Below are 26,553 nucleotides of genomic sequence, written 5' to 3' on the forward strand. Positions count from 1 at the left end.
CTTGGTTCTTCTCTTCCCTGGCCAGCTGCATCAACCCTCCACTAATCTCCATACCAAACTTATATAAGATTAAGGATTAAGTTAAATCGAACCCTTTTCAGAAATAATTTAAAGGGGAAACCTTATTTTAAAGGGCAACTAAGTAACCCCTGCCTACAGCCAGATAATTGTTATTACCAGAGTTCAAAGCATCACAGCCAGAATACTGATTTTTTGGGGATGGCTTTTTATGTCATAGTTTGTAAAACATTTTCATAGAATTAAAGTGACTCTGTTTAACAACAATTTCTTAGGAAGTCTTATTATGTTCTACATACTCCTATTACAATATTTCTTATTAACTGGAATTTGTAGTACACAGTTTCCCATCAGGTCCTTCATATTAGGATCCCTGGATTGTTTGATGCCTCCCATTCACATATTCCTGATTGGCAGTTGTGGGTATACAGTATATATTTCAATGTATTATTTTATTGTGCATTTCAACTCCTGCTTGAAATAGAGCTGCAGCTCGGCTCAGGAGCCCTCATAGCAAGCTGCTTGCACTGGACAGGAGGGAGAGGCCAGGAAAAGCAACGAGGGACCCGAGAAGAGGAGGATCGGGGCTGCCCTGTGCAAAACCAACTGCACAGAGGAGGTAAGTATAACACGTTTGTTATTTTTATAGAAAAAAAAGGAGACTTTACAATCACTTTAATTACTCAGATTTTATTGGTATACAATATAATTTCAGTTTAACAGCGTCATTACAGTGAAAGGCAGCGTCATAGTTCCCAAATACTAAAGGCAGTGCTTGCCACATGGTTTTCTGTCACATGGTTCATGGTTGCCATAAGGCTTATTTATGAAAATAGTGAGAATTTTTATACATTTTTGTTCATTTAGTGACTTGAGTGTAACTTTGTCCTTATCTTGAATTGCCAGAGTCACCTACAACACAGAACAAAAGTATAGAAAAATTAAGTTTTTTTGTGTGTTAGAATATTATAATGCAAGAGATGGCAAAAATGTGTTATAGATAGTAGCACAAAAGTTAAAACATTGGCAATACCTTTTGTGTGGCTAAAGGAATATTTTTTGGAGATTCAAGCTTTAAAAGATTCTTTAGGTTTCATACAAATAACTGAACACACATATATTTACTGTATATATACACACAAGCACTGTGGACATCAAAGTACAAAAGTTAACCGCTTGCCGACTGCGCACAGTATATTTACTGCGGCAGTCGGCCCCGGCCAGGCAGAGTGACGTAGGTCTACGTCGCTCGCCTGTCACTCCTTCCAGAGCCAATAGCGGGCGGGCGGGCGCGCGCCCGCTGAGGCGCGCGCCCGCCTCGGCTCGTTCACGGAGGAGTGCGGGAGTGTGACTGGCGGACCCGATGTCCGCCGGTCACACTACGATCGCCGGTACAGCGGGAGAAAGACAGAGCGGCTTATGTAAACAAGCCGCCTGTCAGTTCTCCCTGTGTAAAAGTGAAGATCAGACAGTTCTACTATGTAGAACTGTTGATCTTTGTTTTTACACTAGTAGACCTGTCCCTGCACAGTTAGAAACACGCCCCTAGGACACACTTAACCCCTCCCTGTCCAATACTGTTAACCCCTTCCCTGCCAGTGTCATTTTTGCAGTAACAGTGCATATATATAGCACTGATTACTGCAGTAATGTCACTGGTACCCCCAAAAATGTCAGTCAAGGGTCCGATCTGTCCGCTGCAATGTCGCAGTACCGCAAAAAAAAATCGCAGATCGCCGCCATTACTCGTTAAAAAAAAAAACACCAAAAATGACAAAAATCTTTCCCTTTGTTAGTAAACGCGATAACTTTTGCGCAAACCAATCAAAATACGCTTTTTGCGATTTTTTTTACCAAACATAGGTAGCGTAAAACAAATTGGCCGAAAATTTTAAAAAATTTTGATTTTTACATTTTTTTTGGGGGGAATTTCATATAAAAAAAAGTGAAAAATATTGTTGTTTTTGCAAAAATTACGCTCTTTTTTTGTTTATAGCGCGTGATCAAAAAATCGCACAGGTGATCAAATACCACCAAAAGAAAGCTCTGTTTGTGGGAAAAAAAGGACGTGAAATTCGTTTAGGTACAGCGTCGCACGACCGCGCGATTGTCCGTTAAAGTCACGCAGTAAAAAATCGCAAAAAAACCCCTGGTCTTTTAGCAGGAAAATCCTCTGGTGGTAAAGTGGTTAAAGTGTTTGTTACCCCAACATTTCAGGTTCCTGATATGTACCTGCTGTACCATGTACTTGTATGGGAAGGTGTACTGTTCTCTTTGTATTGCTACCTTTATGTAAAATCCCTGGTGTTCTTGCCAGTCTCTCTGCTTTCTTTTTAAAAACCGACCACACTAAGCAGAAGAGCACACTCTGGTCAGTTCTCTAGCTATGCTGGGAACTCAGTATGCTTTCCTCCAATGATCAGAGTTGTCCTGACGCGCCCCAGCTGCACAGCCATTCACTGGCAAGATCAGTGTGCTGCTGCTTCCCCTCCCTCAGCTCTTATGCAACTAAGAACAGAGGGAATGTGATCACTTACAAAGAAGGGAAAAAAGGTGTCTATAATGCTTTTTTATATTTATACAAAAAAGATAGATTTCTGGGGCAAGAAAAAGTTTTTTGCAGATGAGTCTAGGCAATAAAATAAAACAAGCCTGCTTGGACATATTCGTTCTTATACCTGTTTTTTATGGATAACAGATAAAAGGATGGACTGTCATTTTGCATTTCAACCTAAAGCCCAACCAGGGCTGGTGCAGGGATTTTTGACACCCTAGGCAAAACCTGATTTTGCGCCCCCTCCGGCTCCACCCATTAGTGCGGTATGCTTATTGGGGAAGGATTCAAGAGTGTGTTTCATACATAGTGCAAGGTTCAGGGGTGCATTCATACAGGGTGCAAGGTTCAGAAATGTGTTGTACAGGGTGCAAGGTTCAGGAGTGCTTTTCGTACAGGGTGCAAGGTTCAGGAGTGCATTTTGTACAGGGTGCAAGGTTCAGGAGTGCGTTACGTACAGGGTGCAAGGTTCAGGGTGCAAGGTTTAGAAGTGCGTTTCGTACAGGGTGCAAGGTTCAGGAGTGCATTTCATACAGAGTGCAAGGTGCAGAAGAGAGTGCAGGTTCAGGAATGCATTGTACAGAGTGCAGGTTCAGGAATGCATTGTACAGAGTGCAGGTTTAGGAATGCATTATACAGAGTGCAGGTTTAGGAATGCATTGTACAGAGTGCAGGTTCAGGAATGCATTGTACAGAGTGCAGGTTTAGGAATGCATTGTACAGAGTGCAGGTTCAGGAATTTGTTGAACTGCAAAGACATCAATGAATTAAACATAGCACACTTACATCCTAAAATCTTGATTAGCAGCATACAGGAGCCGATGGAAGAATGCAGGCATCAGATAGCCTATAGCAGGACATTCAGCAGTATGAACCTCTATCCAGCACAGCCAGGGATTGGTGGGCAAGCCAGCAGGGCGTACGGCCAACTAGAGTCAGTGTGAGTCCATGAGAGGAGCTGTCAAATTGAAGCTGTGATATTGGGAAGGGCGTGGCCAAAGTGTGGGGCTCCACTTTGTCCCCTGCATAGACAAACCAATCTGCATTTATACACTGGTGGGCGGGGAGGAAGGTAATCAACCTGAATTATACAGAGCTGTAGGTGCACATGCAGTAGTTGGTTCCTCCCCCTGCCACCTTCTTCCCCGCCCACCAATGTGTAAACGCTGGCTGTTTTCTCTATAGACGGAACAAAGGGGCAGAGCCACATATATCGGCCCCGCCCTTCCCGACATCGGTTTCAATTTGACAGCTCCACTCATGGACTCACACACGCTCTCATTGCAGCTGGCTTGGGACTGTTGGGACTCAAGGTATGCTACTCTACAACTTGTGGTCTTGTCACAACTCTCTGCGGCTGCCCTCCATACAGCAGTGCTGTGCCACCTGAGGCTTGCTGTAGCACTCAGGCGGCACACAGCATGAGGAGTGCCACACTGGCCAGGTGCAGGATGCTGGTGCCCCCTGCTAAGTTGCGCCCTAGGCGGCTGCCTAGGTTGCCTTACATGTAGCGCCGGCCCTGAGCCAAACTCTAGTATTTATTTAAACTACCATCTAATACTAGTCCTATTCAGGGCTGAATAACACCAATGGAGGCCAGGGTGCCAAGAACCTGCCTCTCAGATGCATATCATGCCATGCAGAAGAATGCTCTGTGCAACTTTCAAGATCCATCCACTGTAACATTACTGGACTAAGGACACCTCAAAAAAGTTTGGTGTTAGAAGCAGCTGAAGCTTGGCTTTAGTGGCTAAAGACTTCCTTGTCCAGAGACGGTTTAAGGCAAAATAGGGCCTAACAGTGTTTGTAAAGTCACTATGTGACTTTACATGTATCCCATACAGAAATGCTGCCATTAACAAAAGCTAGGTGGCAGTTTTCCCCCCACTAATCCTTTAGGCAGGGTTGGTACCTCCCTGCATCCAATTCACATGACAGAAGAGTGTGACCGACTCTCAATGGAGTGCACAGCAGAAGGGTCCTGTGCAACTTTGGCTCAGTTTCAGGTCCAAATTCAGGCAAATATTCGGACTTGATCTTGACCTGAAACAGTGAACAGGGACACACCGGACCCCCTGCTGTGCCCCGCTCTGCACTCAGTGTGAATCCAGCCTCAGATTGACTTTGATAGGGATTGCATCAGGCATAGCGACGCTGCCCCATTTGCAACGTCTGTAGTGGCATGGCCCTCCTCTTGAGACACTAACAAGTGCATCCTCTCTTTTAAAGTGGTAGACAGGTGTACAGCTGTGACCGGTCAGGCTTATCTTCTGTAGAAGCATGAAAGTTGTAATTGGACCCCTTGGCATCTATTTGGGCAAACCCCAGGCCTCAGGCTCCTGCTCAGGTTGCCTTGTGGATGATCTGGCTCTGTTCTTGCCCCAAATTTGTCGTTCACTTCATGTTATTTGATGTACTTGTGTGTATCTGAATAAGTCTAAAAAATAAACTGATTTATATTTAAAAGCTCGTGCCTTGAAATATACACTATATTGCTAAAAGTATTGGGACACCAGCCTTTACAAGTACATGAACTTTAATAGCATCCCAACCTTAGTTGTAGGGTTCAATATTGAGTTGGCCCACCCTTTGCAGCTATAACAGCTTCAACTCTTCTGGAAAGGCCATCCATAAGGTTTAGGAGTGTGTCTATGGGAATGTTTGACCATTCTTTCAGAAGCGCATTTGTGAGGTAAGGCACTGAGGTTGAACGAGAAGTCCTGAGTTGCAGTCTCCACTCTAATTCATCCCAAAGGTGTTCTATTGGGTTGAAGTCAGGACTGTGCAGGTCAGTCAAGTTCCTCCACCCCAAACTCGCTCATCCATGTCTTTATGGACCTTGCTTTGTGCTCCCTGCTGATTCCCGCTAAGCAGGTGGATGACAGGTCTGTGTCCATTCACTGTGCAGAGTGGATACGGTCCCACTCTCCTCTATTGAGAAATCAGATGGAAATGGACCACCTGTCCATTTCTATTCAATGCGCCGGACAAATGGAAAATAGGACCACCGTCCGTCTGTTTTTGGTGGATTGTGTCAGCTAACACTCGCCCCTACATAGAGGAGACTGAAAGGTCCGAACAAGTCCACCTGAAAAACTGAAAAGGAGACCTGTTAGGACAGTCTGTGTGAAAGGGCCCAACAGAAAGTCTTACATTAAGCCAGATAGGACCTCTACGTACTGGCTTAGTTGATATCATCTGCCAATCTACTATTCACCGCATAGCAATAGCTACATAGATGTTGATGTTGTTACTTGCGCCGCCCATGATATTGGTAGCTGCTGTTTATTTATTTGGTTTCATACAGTTTCTATGTTGCATTTCTATGGCTTTTGAAGTATTGTAATAGCACCTGTGTGCCCGCTCTATTGAGTGGTTGAGAGAGTTTTGTATACATTCCCTATTTGTTCTGGAATGTGTGATTTTTTTCTTTTTTTTTTACTAAGTGCACCATTACTTTCTTTGTATTTCTGGTAATGTACCAATGGTGGAATGGGAATCCTTTGTGATATACACTTTCTCTATTGTTCTGTTTTCCTGTAAAAACTTTGAAAACTCAATAAAGCAGATTAAATATAAATTAAGCCAGACACTTATCTCTGGATGGTATATAAAAACATCTCCAGCTCTTGTAGCCCATAGGGGCATTCTACAGTGCATATTCAGAACATAGATGTAAAAAATTAAAACAAATAACCAAAATGGAATTCAGAAGCATAATTTTTGCTAATAAGGGGGAAAATTTCAACAGCAGAACTGACAGACCATTGAAGACAAGTGGCGTGAGGGATAAATTAAGCATTTCTGCTTTTTAATGGTACCCTAGACAAGGGTAGTTTTGGATTTTCCCTGTTGCAACTTAAAATTTTGGAAATACTAAAAAAAGGGGCTAGAAACTTTTTCATTTTCTTTTTTTCTTCAATCTCTGTCCCCATTAGGACAGGAAATGATGGATGGGAAAGGACACAGACTGCAGCAAAACACTTTTTTTTCTAACAACACGAGAAAGGGTTAGATTCCCTGTCCAGTTATTATTAGGCTACGTTTAAACTTGCATCCAAACTGCTGTACCTCAGGAAAACCCCCAAAAAAAACAGAAATCATAGCAAAACAATAAGTACAAATACATCAGAGAAGAACAAGTACCTCCATTACTGAAAGTTAAAGTAATACATAGTGAGGCCATGGAAAGCAATATCAAACTAGCCAAAAATATATAAAAATCACTTATCCATAGCTTAGCAAATTACATGCTAGATACTGTATGTTAGTACGAACTAGATAAAGTGAGAACAGCACGGATCTCGGAAGTACCATAGAGGGCTTTCTGTAGCTACAATCAGATGTCAACTAAGAAGATCCCCTCTAAAACCCAATGAGGTACCAACCAGAAGAAAGAACATTGTAAGAGGCAGCACAAAAGAAGGAGAATCATGAAAATTTTGAGAAGAAAAAACAGAAAAAGAGGAGGGAAAAAAAAGGGGAAGGGGGTGGGGGCATACAGGAGATGGATGATGAACACCTATGAAAGAACCCTGGAAGAGTGATAGTTTTTAGTGTGGGCACGAAGCAAAGCATTGCAACTGCTGTACAACCCCCATTCTATGCCTTTAGAGTTGAGGGGCTCAGCAATACATTTTAATGCCCCCAACCACAAGTCTTGAGAAGCCCTTAGTCCAGGACTTGACAAATTTGCTTTGAATCTATGAGCCAGCTAAAAAATATAGGAACCATTTTTTTTCTAGCATAGGGTGTGCTGCCAGCACCTGGGGCAAGACAAGTAATCTGCGCCCCCTAACTTACTTACAGCAGAGCATTCAGTCAATCACTCAAATGTAACGCCATTATCTCTAGGGTTATAGGCTGGCCAGAAATAATGACATTAAAAACTCCTTATTATGCCGATTGCATTGTGACTGTGGCATGTAAAACACCCTCATCTTCTGCCTATTGAATCTTAAGGGTGGCCGTTAGTGGGTGGCAAAAACATTTCTCTACTGCACATTTTTACCACCCAACTGCACATTTAAATTAAGCCTTAGTGACACTTTAAATAAAATACAAAAAAGGATGAAAGATTTATCTCAGCATTTCTGATCTTCTGTTGTCTCTTTGCAGCCACTTTCTGCCTACATGTGTGTCCCCTGGGATGACTCTATTCATTGCTCTTGTGGGTTTCTGGTCACCATGAAATAATGGAGCCCAGCTTTACATTAGGAGTGGTAATTGTTTATGGTACAGAGAGCTTTATCAGGGGACATAGAAGGATTCTTCTAAAGCATATCCTCCTGCCTTATCTCCCCTACTCCACCTCACAGCACACCGTAAACTTTCCAAGGAGTGCCGGCCCGGTGTGTCACAGCATTGACACAGGAACACACAGCCAATGAAGCTCCCCTGCTCCATCCTCCACCAGAATACCTCCCGCTCCCGCTAGGAGTACTCGCAGTCCACCCATTCTATCAGGTGGAGGCTACACAGGGTGCCGGGTCCCCCTCCACCTCACCCTTCACCGACGTCTGATCACGGGCAGCAGAAGAGAGAATCCATTCATCCTTGAACCTTGTGCGGGCATTGGGGAGGAGGATGGGACAGCAGCTGCCTGAGAAAAGGAGACCGGCTCCCCCTGCTCCCCTGTCACTCACAGCTGGACTTCAGACTACTGCATGCCTCCGGGGGAAACCACAGACTTTAGGTGGGGGGGGGGGGAGAGAGGGATTGGCTGTCGGTGCCCTGAGCTGCATGTTGGGGGCATAGGGAGTTGCAGTGAGTGGGCTAGCAGTGGTTTCTGGTCACCATGGCGAACTGGCGCCTGGGGTTTGTCGAGCCCAGCCTAAAGGGCCATACACACTATAAGATTTTCTGAAGACTTTTTCCTTTAGACTTACCAAAAACCATATAATATGAGGTCAAACCTAAACACTTTCAATTTGTATGCAATCTGGCCCTTGTACTACATAGAAAAGGTAAATCTGAAGGAAATCTAACCACAAAAGTTGGATAGTGTGTATCCAGCCTTAGACTGTCTGTGTCCTGTTCATTTCTAATCTGGATGTCATATGGCGATTAGCCAAGGCAAATTCTCAGTAGCACAATCACAAAACTTTATAAAAACGGTCACTGTCTATTAGAAACTGAAAAAAATAAAAAGAAGGTTTGGGCTGGAGCTGGAATCTAACGCTAAGCAGGATGATAAGCATGAGTCTGTATTCACCATAGATATTGATTAGCAGACAAGACAAGGATTCAAGTCATCTCTCATTAATTACCTTTAAAAATTTTTACCCATCTAATTTAAAATAAACAAATTTGACATCCTTACCCGTGTTGCAGGGATGGTTGTATTCTGCCACTGCTTGTTCATCTGGAGGGTAAAATGAGTAAAAGAAGAACATTAAACTGCCATCAAAGGCATACACATGATACATAACATAATCCAATCAGTAATGAAGATGTGATATACAGAAGGAGTGATTTCACACCAGGATTATTCCACCACCCTCCAGCTAAAAACGAACTTCAAGAGATGTAGGAAAATGTCTTCCTGGTTTTGCTTATTGGCTTATTATTTTTTTTAAAAAAAGCTGTCATGAGAATGATAATGGTGACGTAACTTGGGAATGCTCTTACCCGTCTCATAATAGTCATAAACTTTTACTGTGGCTGGTTTCAGGTCCTTGACTTCAATGTCCTGTTCCACCACAAAAGAAAGATTTATAGGATCACGTCCCACCTAGAAGCAAAAAATCATTACAGTGCTTGATAACAGCGAAGAACAAGACAAAATGGCAGATAAAAAAAATACAAAGGAAAGGTTGGTAACAGTTTGGTTGCCACCAGTTGCAGAAGATCAGGTGTGACAGATGATACAAATGTATGACAGATGTACTAAAGGATGAAGACTTATTAATAAATAAGTTAATGAATACAATAAAAAGTAATTTTAAGCTGTATTTATCTGGATATCTCATGCTTTTGGGTAGGGTTTGAAAATCTTGCCAGTTTCCATTGTTGAATTTAAACGTTAAAGCAGTATTAAACTCAAAAGCAAACATTTATCATATTTCAGCTTACAGATTCTTAGATGTAATAGCTGCATTTGTTTTCTGTTTTTAGGCTTTCTTTCTTCTGTTTTTATCTGGTGATTCAGCCAGCTAGTCTGTTTTTGAAAATCTCAAGCTCTCTAGCAGACTCTATCAGTTTACATGGACGGGACAAACCATTGGAATGGGTGGTTAAAATTATCAGCTTTTACTTATTTGTGTAAAACCTTTATCCCAAAAGGAAAAAAATCATGTTTTGCTGAAACTGCTTATAATTTAGTGTTATCTGGAGTTTGGCTTTAATTAGTGTATTCTCATTCTTTGTATTCTCATTCCTCTAGAGTTGTGTCTCAGATGTCTTACTGACCAGATCACCCGGTGAGAACAAAAGAGGGAAAAAGCCTAAGAAAAGAAAAGTGATGGAGCCACCACATCTAATGAATGGTAAACTACAATATATTACATTTTTGGTTTCCGGGTTTATTATTACTTTAACCATTGCCGACTGCCAGCAGTACATATACTGCAGCAGGTCTGCTCTGTCTCGGACCGCAAGTGGGGGTGTGCATGCGCCACTTGGCTACAGGGGGAGCCAATCAGCAGGTCCAGCGGCTGCGATGGTCACTGGGCAGCCGCGATCGCTCCCCGTGGAGACAGAACGGCGGTCTGCCATTGTAAACACAGCAGACCGCTGTTCTGTCAGTGATGAACACAGGGATCCTGTGTTCTTCTTATTTAGTGACATAGGTCTCTGTGTTCATGCAGCAAGCCCATCCCCCACAGTTAGAAAACACCTCCTAGGGACACATTTAACACTTTGATCGCCCCTGGTGTTAACCCCTTCCCTGCCAGTGTCATTAGTACAGTAACAGTCAATATCTTTAGCACTGATTACTGTAATAATGTCACTGGTCCCCCGAAAAGTTTCAAAAATGTCAGTTAGGGGTCCGATCTGTCCGCCGCAGTGTCGCAGTCCCACTAAAAATCACTGATCGCTACCATTACTAGTAAAAACTAATAAATAAATAAAAATGACATAAATATTTCCCCTGATTTATAGACGGAATAACTTTTGCGCAAACCAATCAATATACGCTTATTGGGATTTTTTTTACCAAAAATATGTAGCAGAATACAAATTGGCCTAAAATGATGAAAAAATGTGATTTTTATTTTTTTTTTTTTATTGGGAATGTTATATAGCAGAAAGTAAAAAATGTTGTTTCTATTTCAGAATTGTCGCTCTCTTGTTTTTGGTTTATAGCGCAAAAAAATAAAAATTGCAGAGGTGATCAAATACCACCAAAAGAAGCTCTATTTGTGGGAAAAAAGGACATCAATTTTATTTGGGTACAGTGCAATTGTCAGTTAAAATAACACAGTGCTGAATCACATAAAATGGTCATTAAGGAGGCAAAACCTTCCGGTCCAGAAGTGGGTAATATAACAAGCACACAACTCTGTTAGAAAGATGAACATCAATGACACAAGTCAGGCAGCTTAACCTTGATCACAGATACATTTAGAGTTCATAGTGCTGAGTAGCCAACATGTTTTAGGGTGATTGCAAGATTTAGAAACTAAACTAATGTGGACATGTGTTCCCCTTAAGGGGTTTTGCCCAAATATGGAGATTTTTTTTAACTTCTAGTTGTGTTTCATTTTTTTTTCTAATCAAAACTGTACAAAAGTTATCAAAAAATAAACTATTGCCCTAAAAAGAAACTATTAGGAGTTGAAATATGTAAATGAAAAGTGCCTTTAATGACATTAATGTTGTCATTTTGCTCAGGTAGTTATCTCATTTATGTATTTAAAGCAAGCAATACAGCCTGGTCAAGGACCACGCTCGCTTTATCAGGGGACACCTTATGTAAAGTACCTAGTAAAGGGTATATTTATTCAAAACACATGTGCCATTAGGCAGATCTATAACTCTTATATCTAATAAGAGTTATATTAAGAAGTGTTTTGATTGAGCATATGCAGCATTTTCATTGGCATGAAGTTTTAATTTGCATTGACTTCTAAACAGTTTATGGCTTTGTAAACTAGTTTATTCATGCTTTATCTGTCTGCATACATGGCATCCTGTATTAAAATGTCTGTTGATATGCAAATTCAAATCAAACCAAAAGTCCCATCAACCTCAGTATTGGCATGAGATGTGCTGATCACCTTTGGACTTTCAACTTTTGTCTCAGGAAGAGAAGTGCAGTAGACAACCAAATCAGTAAAACTATGTATACCTTTTATACTGTATGTATGTACGTACGTACGTATGTACAGTGCCTTGCGAAAGTATTCGGCCCCCTTGAACTTTGCAACCTTTTGCCACATTTTAGGCTTCAAACATAAAGATATAAAACTGTAATTTTTTTTGAAGAATCAACAAGCGGGACACAATCATGAAGTGGAACAAAATTTATTGGATATTTCAAACTATTTTAACAAATAAAAAACTGAAAAATTGGGCATGCAAAATTATTCAGCCCCCTTAAGTTAATACCTTTTGCTGCGATTACAGCTGTAAGTCGCTTGGGGTATGTCTCTATCAGTTTTGCACATCGAGAGACTGAAATTTTTGCCCATTCCTCCTTGCAAAACAGCTCGAGCTTAGTGAGGTTGGATGGAGAGCGTTTGTGAACAGCATTTTCAGTTCTTTCCACAAATTCTCGATTGGATTCAGGTCTGGACTTTGACTTGGCCATTCTAAAACCTGGATATGTTTATTTGTGAACCATTCCATTGTAGATTTTGCTTTATGTTTTGGATCATTGTCTTGTTGGAAGGCAAATCTCTGTCCCAGTCTCAGGTCTTTTGCAGACTCTATCAGGTTTTCTTCCAGAATGGTCCTGTATTTGGCTCCATCCATCTTCCCATCAATTTTAACCATCTTCCCTGTCCCTGCTGAAGAAAAGCAGGCCCAAACCATGATGCTGCCACCACCATGTTTGACAGTGGGGATGGTGTGTTCAGGGTGATGAGCTGTGTTGCTTTTACGCCAAACATAACGTTTTGCATTGTTGCCAAAAAGTTCAATTTTGGTTTCATCTGACCAGAGCCCCTCCTTCCACATGTTTGGTGTGTCTCCCAGGTGGCTTGTGGCAAACTTTAAACAACACTTTTTATGGATATCTTTAAGAAATGGCTTTCTTCTTGCCACTCTTCCATTAAGGCCAGATTTGTGCATTATATGATTGCTTGTTGTCCTATGGACAGAGTCTCCCACCTCAGCTGTAGATCTCTGCAGTTCAGCCAGAGTGATCATGGGCCTCTTGGCTGCATCTCTGATCAGTCTTCTCCTTGTATGAGCTGAAAGTTTAGAGGGACGGCCAGGTCTTCGTAGATTTGCAGTGGTCTGATACTCCTTCCATTTCAATATTATCGCTTGCACAGTGCTCCTTGGGATGTTTAAAGCTTGGGAAATCTTTTTGTATCCAAATCCGGCTTTAAACTTCTCCACAACAGTATCTCGGACCTGCCTGGTGTGTTCCTTGTTCTTCATGATGCTCTCTGCGCTTTAAACGGACCTCTGAGACTATCACAGTGCAGGTGCATTTATACAGAGACTTGATTACACACAGGTGGATTCTATTTATCATCATTGGTCATTTAGGTGAACATTGGATCATTCAGAGATCCTCACTGAACTTCTGGAGAGAGTTTGCTGCACTGAAAGTAAAGGGGCTGAATAATTTTGCACACCCAATTTTTCAGTTTTTTATTTGTTAAAAAAGTTTGATATATCCAATAAATGTTGTTCCACTTGTTGTTGATTCTTCACAAAAAATTACAGTTTTATATCTTTATGTTTAAAGCCTGAAATGTGGCAAAAGGTCGCAAAGGTCAAGGGGGCTGAATACTTTTGCAAGGCACTGTATGTATGTAGGTATGTATATATATATATATATATATATATATATACACATACATATATACACGCACACTATGTTGTCAAAAGTATTGGGGCACCTGCCTTTACATGCACATGAACTTTAATGGCATCCCAGCCATCCCATCCAACATCTTAGTCCGTAGGGTTCAGTATTGAGTTGGCCCACCCTTTGCAGCTAAAAAAAAGCTTCAACTCTTCTGGGAAGGCTGTCCACAGGCTTTAGGAGTGTGTCTATGGGAATGTTTGACCATTCTTCCAGAAAGGGATTTGTGACATCAGGCACTGATGTTGGAGAGAAGGCCCAGCTCCCAGTTTCTGCTCTAATTCATCTCAAAGGTGTTCTATCTGGTTAAGGTCAGGACTTTGTGCAGGCAAATCAAGTTCCTCTACCCCAATCTCGCTCATCTTTGTCTTTATGGATCTTGCTTTGTGCACTGGTGAGCAATCAGGTTGGAACAGGAAGGGGCCACCCCCAAACTGTTCCCACTAAGTTTGGAGCATGGAATTGTCCAAAATGTCTTGGAATGCTGATATCTTAAGAGCTGGAATTAAGGGGCCAAACCCAACCCCTGAAAAACAACCCCACATCACAATCCCCCCTCCACCAACTGATTTGGACCAGTGAACAAACCAAGGTCCTTAAAGGCATGGATGAGCGAGTTTGGGGGTAGAGGAACTTTACTGGCCTGCATAGAGTCCGTAACCCGATAGAACACCTTTGGGATGTATTTGAGTGGAGACTGCAAGCCAGGCATTCTCATCCAACATCAGTGCCTGACTTTGCAAATGCGCTTCTGGAAGAATGGTCAAACATTCCCATAGACACACTCCTAAACCTTGTGGACAGCCTTCCCAGAAGCTTTGAAGCTGGTATAGCTGCAAAGGAATGGGCCCTCTCAATGTTGAACCCTACAGACTAAGACTGGGATGCCATTCAAGTTCATGTGCATGTAAAGTCCCAATACTTTTGAAAATATAGTGTGTGTGTGTGTATGTATATATATATATATATATATATATATATATATATATATATATATATATATATATATATATATATATATATACACACACACACACACACACACACACACACATTACATATACATAACAATTGGAAAACCATTGTTTGTGAGCAATGTGATAAACATGAGCCTGTGAGCACCATCTGGTCAGCTGAATCTCATCCAAAATGAGCCTTTGCAGGTCTCTACTACTCCCTTACAATAAGGCCATATTAGTAGAAATACATAGAGTGCCACATTAAAAAATTAAGGTATCTTTTGAATAACAGTTTCCACTTTATTTATGTTGTAACAAGCACCAATGTATTTTGTGTGTCTAAAATGCCCCCTTCATCAGGGCTGAAAAGAAATTGCAAAAGCGGAGCTGACTGAAGGAAGGACAGATTCGGAGAAGTCCTGTGTTTCCTGATGGTAAATTTAGAGGCTCTTATAACATTATTTGAACCATTCAGATAGATCCCGTGCCACCATTCAATTATTTTGTACTTAAAGAGGTTGTAAACCCCACATTTTTTTTTTTTTACAACCTGCAAGAGAAACACATAATGAGCTAGTATGCATCGCACACTAGCTCATTATGAAATACTTACCTCAGAACGAGCCCCCGCCGTGCCGCCCACTTACCTCTATGACGGGCGACATGCTGAGTAGGTTAGCTTACTTTTCTGTAACCGAGCCATAGACTATGAGGGACGGAGGGGTTCTGCAGTCCTTATAGCTTTATAGGCTCTGGCAGCAAATTTTAGTTTGAGAAAATGATGTTCTGCTACTAGTATGGCAAGCTGTGTACGGATCTGATATCAGGGAATTTGCACATGTTTCAGTGAGGTGTGTAGCTTCTAATACTTTATTAGAATGTAGAATGTAAGACCAGGGTTCACTTGTCCTCAAGGGGGAAAGTCCTACAGCAACCTGGCAGAGCAGTGCATTGTGGGGGAGGCAGGAAAGTGCAGCCCCCCTCTGTTAGAGCGGAGTTCCTGGAGGGAAGGAAAAGCTTCACTGTAGTCACCATCAATACAAACCATTACAGGTACTAGACAGTGGGATTAAGAGATACCTGCGTGGACCGACTCTAAACCACTTAACCCATAACAGCTGGAGGACAATAAGCATATGTCGGAAGATTGAGAGGAGCTTGGATAACTATACCTAATGCTCTTTTTGAGTGTTGTGGAGGTGAGCGGCCACTGCACTCAGTGTTGGATTGCGAGCTCACCGGGACACACTCACTTTGCTGTGTTTGAAAGTGTAAACCTCACCTGTAGATTGCACTGGAAGATATCACTTAATTTTGTGGCACCCTGCACTTTAATCACTGCATTGGACTGATATTAGCTTAAGAGCTATTTTTTGGACAATTTATGCACCTTTAGTTTGGCACTGCTGCACTTTTTGAGTCCGGTTTTGTGACACTCCATAACTGTTTACATCAACATTATCACCTCATGCTGTTATTTGCACATTTTTATATTGTTTATTGTTGTTCATCATCTGTATGAGGAAAAACGATTCACATATTATTTAGTTATTTGTTTTTTACTGCTAATCACTTGTGTTTGTATAGTAGCGCTTAGATCTGGATTCAGCAGATCGTTCACCATTGGATGACCATTTGAGAATATTTCATTTGACTTTTCTACTATCACTTTGATTTTCCTCATTCTCACATTTTTCTTTAGTCATCCACTAACACATTCATTTATTATCTGATCATTGTGATCTACAGCTTTTTGAGACCATTGGGTATTGGATATTGAAGGTTGATAGAGTGGTCCCCCTCATTTAGAGTTTAGCGCTGATTTTTTTTACTTTGAATGTCCAGTCGCCAGTCTTCTGGAATCCCGGCATCCGGCCATCTGATTGGCCGGAGCCGCGATGACGTCACTCCCGCGCACGCGCGTGGGAGCCGACAGTCACAGCACGGGACTCTGAAGGAACGGCACCAGCAGCCGTTCCTTCAGAGCGCATGCGCCAGTGACGTCACTGGCTGCATGTAAGGTAAATATCTCCTAAACGGTACATGTTTAGGAGATATTTACAGTACCTATAGATAAGCCTTATCATAGGCTTACCTATAGGTAAAAGTGTCAGAGGAGGGTTTACTTCCTCTTTAAAGCGAGACCGGCCATGCGAGTGTAATAAGTGATTCAAAATAGCTGCATTTGTATGCAGGTGGGGTGCAACACACACACAGTCCCAGTGTGATGAAATAACTTGTATTGAAATAATGCAAAGACAGTTCACAAATAATCCGGTGGGAAGTCAGGCCAACTGGGAACACTCACGGTTCCAACAGCGAGTACAGAGCAGGATTCAGCCGAACTGACTGAGCCTTTAGAAAGGGGCAGAATGCAACCTGACCGTCTTGTCCTCAAGCAGGTAGATGTCCAGAGAAGTTGAAAGCCCTACATTTTTCCTCCTCATTAGGAACCATTCCCTGCCATTAGTTCTGTCCCTAATCTACCAGTGCACAAAATGCGTGCCTTAAAAAGGATCTGTCTGACCCGAGATGGCTGCTGGAATGCTAGAGTCACATGGGGCTGCAGCATCCAATATAATAGCTTCCTAAGAAACCATAGAGGAACCATGATTCTCTTGACTTTCTTTCAAACTGCAGTGCCGCTGCGGAAGATCACCATCTGCAGTTGAGAAAGTAAACTGCACCTGTCTACATGTACTGTATATCACAATTATGCTGCAGAGAGGATGGATCGTATAGCTGCCATCTCAAGTCAATATGTACATGAAAAAAGGCATTCAAACCTCATTCAGATATAAGGTGACCATGTCCGTCTGTATTTCACTTCTCTGTATCAGTCTGTCCTGCAACTGTGAAAAAAAAAAAATAAATAACATATCTTAATATTCATATTATATTATTATAAAAAGGTTACAGTTTCCTGCCACTATTTGGTGATGGTGATGTGTTGGGTTAGTATTTGCCCTGGTGGCTGGATCAAAACTTTGAAATGAATCCTAAACTTACGTGTCAGCCTAATGAGCTTAGCAAAGTTAACTTTCAAACTTTCCCCCCTTCACAAAAATGTCCATCAGCATGCAGTGCTGCACAACCTTTGCACCTCTCGTATGACCTTACAATTATCTGCTTGAAAGAAAAAAAAAATTTGCCCTAAGATATCAGGGAAAAGTATTTTTTTTCCAGCAGGGTATTGTGGTAAATGAGGTGCGTGACGTCATTGGCGGCCAGCCTATTCCTTCTCCACTGAGCCACCAATGACATCATATTCCTCTTCTTGCATATGCTGTGTACCAGAATTTATTTACCAAAAATATGTAGCAGAATAAAAATTAGCCTAAACTGATAAAGAAATTAGATTTTTTAAATTTTTTTACTGGATGTGTTTTATAGCAGAAAGTAAAAAATATTGTTTTTTTTTTTTTTTTCTCAAAATTGTCGGTCTCTTTTTGTTTATAGCGCAAAAAATAAAAACTTCAGAGATGATCAAATACCACCAAAATAAAGTTCTATTTGTGGGAAAATAAAGACATCAATTTTATTTGGGTAAAACATCGCATGACCGGGCAATTGTCAGGTAAAGCAACGCAGTGTCGTTTTCCAAAAAATGGCCTGGTCATTAGGGGGTAAAACCTTGCAGAGTGGTTAATCACCATACTCAAGGAGTACTGCCAACAATATAAAGACAAGGTTTAGCTCATACAGAATTTAAATTGTCAATCTATATAAAAATAAAATATGGGGTAGATTTCCTTTTTCTTTTTGCTTTTCTCCTTTTTGGTGGCTGTTGTCATGTCACTCAACCCCTGGCTTATTATATCTCAAACAAATCAGATCTCTGAGTAGGAATATTCTTTAAATAAAGATTATTTTTGTAATAATATTTTTGAATTATGTATTGGAGACTATTCTATATATTATGCCTACTTACTCCAGTCACCATAACCAGACATAGTATGGAAAGTAAGTTGGTCATTAACTGGTTCTCGACCGCCTGTCGCCGATTTACTGCGGCTCTCCTGCTCAAACCGACGTAGACCTACGTCGGTCGCGCGCCTGCAACTAGGGGGCGAGCGCACACCACCAGCGGTGCGCTCCCGCCCCCACTCGGCAGCGGGGACTCCAATGCATGGGGCAGGCGGCTCTGATTGCCGCCTGACACCCGCGATCGTTCCCCGCTGAGAGAGAAGGACGGGTAGCTGTTGTAAACACAGCAGACCATTCTTCTCCCTGGAATGATCACAGAGCTCCTGTGATCCTGCTATAGAGGATCACAGGTCTCTGTGATCATTTCACAAGCAACGCATCAGTTAGGCGTCCGATCTGTCCGCCGCAATGTCGCAGTCCTGCAAAAAATCGCAGATCACCGCCATGACATAAATCTTTCCCATAGTTAGTAGAAGCGATAACGTTTACGCAAACCAATCAAAATACACTTATTGAGATTTTTTTTTTTTTTTTACCAAAAATATGTAGTAGAAACCAAATTGCCAAAAATGTTAAAAAATTTTGATTTTTAATTTTTTTTTTGAGAATGTTATATAACGGAAAGTGAAAAATATTGTATTGTTTTTTTTTTTTTTTTTTTTTTTTTTAGAATTGTCGCTCTTTTTTTGTATATACCACCAAAAGAAAGCTCTATTTGTGGGGAAAAAAGGACATCAATTTTATTCGGGTATAGCGTCGCACAACCGTGCAATTATCCATTAAAGTAACACAGTGCCTGTTCATTAAGGGGGGAAATCTTCTGGTCCAGGAGTGGTTAAAAAGCACATTTCACAATTGTTTATGACCAAAGTTTTCCAAGTGTAGTATGTTTTACCATAGTCAAGAACATTTGGCCTGAGGACCAGGGTGGGTGGGGAGGGTATTATATCTTCCTTTCCTGCCTCGAGTGTCGATCTCCACCCATTGCTGAGAGAAGTGTATGTTTAGTACTTCAAATCTTTTATCATTACATAGGATTTATATAGCGCCGACAGTTTACGCAGAGCTTTACAACTTGAGGGTAGACAGTACAAATACAATACACTTTAAAGTGGAGTTCCGGGCACAGAAATGATTTTTTACTGAACATACCCCCGGGACAGTCAGGGCTAGCACATTCCACAATGGCTAGCCTCTGATCTGTCCCGGTTCGCACTTACCTTTTAGAAGAAATACTTACTTATAAAATTTCTTCCACAGCGTTTCCATCTCTGTTGTGGGCAGCTGAAGCCGGCGCGGTCCTCTTCTCTGTCTTCTTCCGCGTCTTCTTGTCCCAGAATGCACTGCACCAGCCCCTCTCGTCACTTCCGGTGCGGCGCCCGGAAATGACGAGCGGGGCCGGTGCCGTCGCATTGATTCCTGGGAGCTATGATGTTTAGCTACCAGGAATCATCGCGAGGCAGGAAGTGATGGGGTGAGCCGCGGCTCCGAGGGAGGAAGCAGTCAGAGGTGAGTATTTACGATCTTCAATAAAAAGGTGAGTAAACAAAAAAAATAAAAATAACTATCCAATTCCTTTTCAGGTGAGGTCTACCTAGCAGAGGGGCACAAAAAAAAAAATTGTTTTTGTGCCCGGAACTCCGCTTTAATACAGTGGGAATCAGAGGGGCCCTATTCATGCACAAAACACGTTGGCCCATTGCAGACTCCTTTTTTCTGTTATGTATTAATTAATCATAAAAATATCCTTTGCTCTGTACATCAAAAAACTAGTAACAATCTTATTTTACATATTTGTCAATGACTTATCAATTGTTTAAACAGGGGCTACTGTCTCTGGAGCACAGTGTGTCAAAATGACGACCAGGTCTCGCTGGTACTAGTGAAAGAATGACTGCAATAGGAAGAGAGCACAGGAAACCACCTAACTTGGAGCTGAAATTAGGTTTTTAGGTTTACCTCTTGTGCCCAATTTCTCTAAATGAAAAAGAAATGATCAAATTACAGTAAGTCATGGTAGCTAATCCACATGACTTTTCCCACAGACAAGGGCTTCTTTTGATCATTTCCAGGTACTATGGGTTACTGAAATCCACACTTAATTCTTAAGACTGCTGATTAAATTGTAGCACAGGCACACCCTGCACTTCCAAGAATAATAGGTATTCTCAACTAAGCAATCAATATTTCATTATTTTGTACATTTTAGTAAATCCTTTATGGAGGTGTGTAAGAAAATTGTACAACCCAGAGGAAATACATAAATGCATGGATAGGCCATACATATTCCTTGTAGGCAGATTCTCAGATAAAAAAATTATCCTAAGAACAGGAGAAGGAATGTAGTGATGGTAACCAATGAGCCACCACCATGCCCCACATTATTATAATTTGCTATCATACAGTGGGCAGAAACACTAACTTTTTTTTTACGTATACTAATAGAATATTTTTTGGTAGCCATCCTTACCTTCCTCACAGTACTCTTGATTGGAATGTATCCAGACAGCATCTTCACCTCTATAACAACCATATTAGTTATTTCTCTGGTTCCAGTGTAGCTATGAAAGTAAAAAAAGGAGGGGGCTAGAGTGAAATAATCTGTCATGCCTCTTAATACTTTAGGATAATTTATAGGTAAGAATTTTCCAACAGCAGTGTGAAGTGTGTGAAGTGATCTGATAACCTGGAGAGGAACCATTTATAGAAAAATACCAGGTTGAACTTTACACACTGGTTTCCTTTTTATAGAGCCCCCCCCCAGGTTCAGGGATCTCACTAAAAAGTCTGTGAGTTCCCGTCAGTATAAGTAGTGAGACAAAATCTTTCCAACAGTAACACAGAAACAAATACAGCTTCAGTTGAGTAAGTAAGAGTTAGACATTTTAGGAATGCTTTTTTATTGTACCATTCATCAACAAATTAGGATCATGTTATACCCCCAAGTTTTAAATGAGTCCCCGATGAATAATTGAAAACGGTTATAAAACTCACGCAGCATTGATGTTAATCTCAAAATTTTTCACTGGATCCCCCCGACACTCTATTTTTGAATGTGGTGTCACCTTTAATGAAAAGCTGGTGTCCCTTTTGGGTGGAGGAACATTGTATCTCAGGACTGCCTGTGAGGTAAGCAGAGAAAATTGAGTTTGAGAATGACTACAAACAAGATAAAAAATTTCAGATGGTTGATTTCCTCTTACCTGTACAAAAACACAGCCGTTTCCTGTGGCAGACACTGTGTAATCTCCAGTAACAGCCGGTAGCGATGCTCTCTGAAGGAGGAGGCGGTTGTTTTTGTCTACATGGAACTTCTCCAGAAATCCTGTACTTTCATTGACAGTCACAGTCACATCGCCCTTATCACTAAATGTCAGTTCTGAATACTTGGCCAGAGCTTGTAGAGCCACAACTGTGTCCTATATAGAACAAGAAAATGTTTGTAAAGGCCTTCATCTACTAATCAATGCCTTCTTCTAATGAGGTTCCAGATTTTGGATTGTGTTCCGTTTCTGCAACTAACATATTGTTTCTAAACAAAGGCCACCCTTTTTTTAACATTTGGTCTTTAAGAAAAATCCATCACTTTGGACATTTAGAGCAAAGTTATGGGTTCACTTGAAAGCCTACCCACCCACTGATACTCACCTTCACAGTGATCCCCTACCATTTTGTTTATCTGACAAAGCCTTTGACTGACATATAGTTTACACAAGGATTAGACTTAGGGCTATGAACAGATGAACAGATGAAAAAAAAAAAAAAAAAAACAGGGGTGAGCATAGATAGAGAGTATTAGTGGGGAGTGGGTAAAAGTGACCTATCAAGAGAATTTTTCCCTAACCCTAAATGGACAAAGTGACTGCAAAAATAATACAATGAACAACATACCGTATAGAAACTCCCCCACTAATCCTGACACCACCATGAAATCCCATCTCCATTTTCCCAGGCTTTCTTATTGTTCACTCAGCTTTATGGCAAACAATGGTGCTGCCAGACCACTGATGGGTTCTTAATACTGTATATTCCTATGAAAGATCAATTTTCACACTTGTAGATGTGTTTATCTGGATACAAAGCCCCACCAGTAATTTTTTAGGATGTCAGAAGTTTTAAGTTTTACCTATTTCCGTTTACATTTTTATCTTAGGTTTTCGGTGCATACAGTAGTACAGGCTTTAATATGCATACGTTCTGATGCAAGGGGCAGCAAAAAAATGTACTAAAGGAACATAGGTTGCCATGGATATTCATCTGTTCCTTGCTTTCTTAATGCTCTGTTCAAAGCCAGGAACAGAAGGATATACTTTGCACTTCAGGGTATGAAGGAGTATGTGACTCACCCACTGCGGTAGCTAAGACACCATGACTTGTAGCCATGTAGGACTTTCCTTTTACTCCTTTTGAACATGAAAGTGAGGTAGTCATATATGTGATCTGCTAAGGTCGGTTTTAACCAAGCAGGGGCACATTTCAAATCTGGCTCTGACCATGGCTTTGCTGGGGTTGTAAAGATGGGCCATCTGGGTGTTAAAATGTATTTTCTTGCAGTCACTGAGACATTTAACTAGTTATGTCAGTGATTTAATCTACAAGAGTTCAGCCATAATGGTGTAGTTATGTTTTGGTGGACTTGATATTAAGTGAAAATGGTAATGAGATATGTAATGCACTGGAATGCTATCAGTCACCTGTGTAGATGAGAAGCTTCCATAGGGATTCTGCTGTTTGCTCAGCCAGTTCACAATCTCCGTAGCTTTGCCCAGGTCAGGTTTAGGACCAGAAAGTAGAGCCAGGAGTACATAGGCATTCATTTCCACCTCAGCAGAGGGGGCTCTGTACCAGTATGAATCTTGAACGGGAGGAGCAGTATCCCGTGCCCAGTGGAGCTGTCCATCTGTAAATACAAAGACACCACATAAGTACACTATGATCTTGTCTTTCTCTAACAACTGAACTTAGCACCTTACTATAAGTGGTGCAGTATCTCTGAGAATTTAGTTTGGCATCAGCCAGGACAAAAGGAGACACTACAACTGGCATTTAATGAAAATTCTGCAACATCAAAGCTAGAGCTGGGTTTGACAAGTATACCTAATTAATTAGGCAATTCTCCACCCCCCCCCCCCCCCCTTACCCACTCATATGGCTCAGTCCAAGGTTTTAGTGAGAGAAGGTCTGAAAATAGACATCAATTCTCTCAAACCAAAATTCACTGCTAATTATTTGTCAAACACTATATGGCCAACATTTTGGTGACACTTGACCATCACATTTATAGTATATGAGTTTATTGTACATCCCATGACACAACTATGAGTATTAATAGGGGTGGGCAGCCTCTTTGTGGCTATATCATCCTTTGTTCCTCTGTGATATTTTGAAGTGTAACCTAAAATGCACAATAGGAGAAATCCTTTAGGAATAGTGTGCCGTCATTGCGTCATCGGCGGTCCGTGCTGCAGCCGGACCCGATGCACCTAGAGATCCTCAGCCTGTCAATAATTGATTTTCTGCCCGAACTTTCAACCTAACTGTAAGTGCAAATCTGTATATCAATAAATTGCATACAAAAGGTAATGCACTATTAGTCCCATCCATTCTTTTATGTACGTTGGAACATCGCGGGGAGTCCATCACCCCAAAAGGATAGGAGACACATGTTGGTATATACAGAGGGAAGAAAGTGCGAATGATTTCATCCATCCATGGTGTTAAAGAAGCATCCTCATGATCAGGATATTTAGAGGCTTGATTGTCTCTTACATCTGGTAAGAGGCTTGTATTTATTTATCACCTGGGTGACCTTGCACGTGTGCAGGTGGAAATAGAGCACCGGTTTCCATATTAGAATATCATTATCAGGCACTTACCTTCTTTCCGCCAGGTAAGGAGGCATTTCACCCGGTGGAGGGAACACTACATCATCACCTTGATTTTTAATTGGACTTTCTTCACCATTTTTTCACATTTTGGATCACATTATTCAATGGACTTTTATTTTAATGTTTATTTGGAAAGTCACATCGAATGTTATTTGACCATTTTGTTTGTTTATTTTACACCCATTCACCTATCACTGTGACTTTGATTTGGTTTTTTAAACATATATCATATAATAAATGTTTGGTTTCACCAGTACCTATAGTATTTTAAATTTTTTGAAGCGTATAAACATAAATAATATATAATCGGCTTAAACCCAACTTTTAATAGGCTTTCCACTTACAGGGTAATTTATTTTTTATCTGATCCTTTCCCCCTTTTATTAATCAGTGCACTCACTGTTTTAGTCCCAACAGAAGAGGGGTGCAAAGAAGGATTTCAATTGAATATATTACATTTTAAAAATGATCTTAAAAATGTTCAGTTAAAGTATACATTGACTTCTGCCTAGAATAATTTTAGTAAATCTTTTCCTCACCTTCTCGTATAACTTTTTCTTCCAGTTTGTCCAATATAGCTTCCCTGAGTTCTGTCTCTTTGCATAGCGTAAAGGTGTAGGCCAGCAGGGCCAGAGTGTATACATTGGTCACATCCACAACAGCCTTCCGCAGACAGGACACTGCATCTTTGACCAGAGGATCCTAGAAATAAATACATTGACTAAGCATTTCCTCATTTAAAATTGGGAAGAGTAATCAAGAGGATAAAGATGCATGATGATGTGATGGATATGACTAAAATCTGCAATTTGGTAAATACATTTTAAATAGAACTGCAGCCAAAACGTTTTTCTCAGTTTAAAAATAATGTCATCTGTGTCTCTTCTTGGGAAACCTTCCTATAACTTACTCCCTTTGACACCCAAGGCAATACTATGAATTGACCTTCTTGTTTACCCTCCCTGAAATGATTTTCCATACAGACCAATGGTGACTGTAATGGTGGCATTCATTCCCTATTGAAATCTGCTTCAAAATGTGTGTAGAAGGCAATCCAGAGAGGGGCTAGGAATAATTCAGCTCACAAACCTGGATTTTTAAGGGACACATAGTGAGGGGATAGTGATACAGACAATAATAAAAATCTGAAAGAGGTGCTAACTATTCCCCTTTCTATACAAAACCAAAAAAAAGAGATCTGGCTGAATACCACTTAGGGGGGATCATTGACCATCATTCAGGGACTTCTTGTTTTTGGCTTATTGGCCCTCAATATAGAAGGAGGAGTTATATAAATCATATGGGAAATTTGTTCATGTTGTTAAAATGTGACCATGTTGTTGTTGACAAGCCTGTCTCCTGTCATCCAGTGGAGCTGTGAAGCCCAGCACCCTAGCAATTAACCAGCGGGAAGTTATTTAGTGGCGGTAGAAATACCACTACTAAAAGAATGACTTCCAGGTTCAGCAGCTGAAAGTTTAGCAGGTGGGGGAACTGGCCGAAACTGGCTATTTAGTTTACCCATTTGGTAAACGGATTGCGTTGAACTCATAGTCGACAAAAATTGGAGATCATCCCTAATTTCCATCCACATATTTTGTCAATATGTATAGTACTTTCTACTCTACCCCACTAAAAGTCATATCAGATATCCTGCTTAGGCATAAATCGATTATATAAAACAACATAGATGGGAGCTGCTACAAGCCCAGTCACTCATGCCTCGACGGTGACATGTTACAATCTAACAATAACTGCAATGAAACACCAGTGGCCAACTATACACACATTCTAACAACACCTACTATTAAACAATTGGTTGAAAAAAAGGTGTTATGCTTGGAAATAATTTAGCATGATCCCTTTTTCTCTTGGATAGGTACAACATATACTGGAATGTACTAATATTTTTAAATGTTGATGATCACTTACTTCCAGAGATACACCGGCCTCTATCAGAGCCATTGTCACATAGGCAGAAAGGGAGACATCATCTTTTGCTCCTCCCTGTAAAAAAGACCAATGGTTATGTCTAACATGTATGGACTGAAACTTTGCTGAACAGGTTTAAGGAAAAGAACAATGAAGAAGAAATACTTTTTATTTTATTTAGGAATGAACACACTCCCAAGAAGTTGTACAGTCTTTGTTTCAATCATAACACTGAGTTTGTATCCTTATAAATTATTTTTTTAGTTGATTGTAGGGATGGGCCGAATACCC

General features: G+C 40.9%; 1 protein-coding gene across 1 annotated transcript in view; it reads right to left on the bottom strand.

Moving 5' to 3' along the window:
* Window positions 1-879: 879 nt before the first annotated feature.
* The window catches only part of LOC309564228 (alpha-1-inhibitor 3-like), a 91,605-nt gene continuing 65,931 nt past the window's right edge, over window positions 880-26,553 (bottom strand). The window contains exons 7-16 of the mRNA XM_082268855.1: window positions 26,263-26,337; window positions 24,870-25,032; window positions 23,137-23,342; window positions 21,646-21,861; window positions 21,437-21,564; window positions 20,913-21,003; window positions 17,302-17,367; window positions 9,203-9,305; window positions 8,895-8,936; window positions 880-930 (exon numbers count right to left, since the gene is read on the bottom strand). Of these exons, the coding sequence (XP_082124981.1) occupies window positions 908-930; window positions 8,895-8,936; window positions 9,203-9,305; window positions 17,302-17,367; window positions 20,913-21,003; window positions 21,437-21,564; window positions 21,646-21,861; window positions 23,137-23,342; window positions 24,870-25,032; window positions 26,263-26,337 (1,113 nt within the window). The 3' untranslated portion in view covers window positions 880-907. The remainder of the gene's footprint in view (window positions 931-8,894; window positions 8,937-9,202; window positions 9,306-17,301; window positions 17,368-20,912; window positions 21,004-21,436; window positions 21,565-21,645; window positions 21,862-23,136; window positions 23,343-24,869; window positions 25,033-26,262; window positions 26,338-26,553) is intronic.

This window comes from Pelophylax lessonae (assembly GCF_965119305.1).
Source record: "Pelophylax lessonae genome assembly, chromosome: 9".
NCBI lineage: Eukaryota > Metazoa > Chordata > Amphibia > Anura > Ranidae > Pelophylax > Pelophylax lessonae.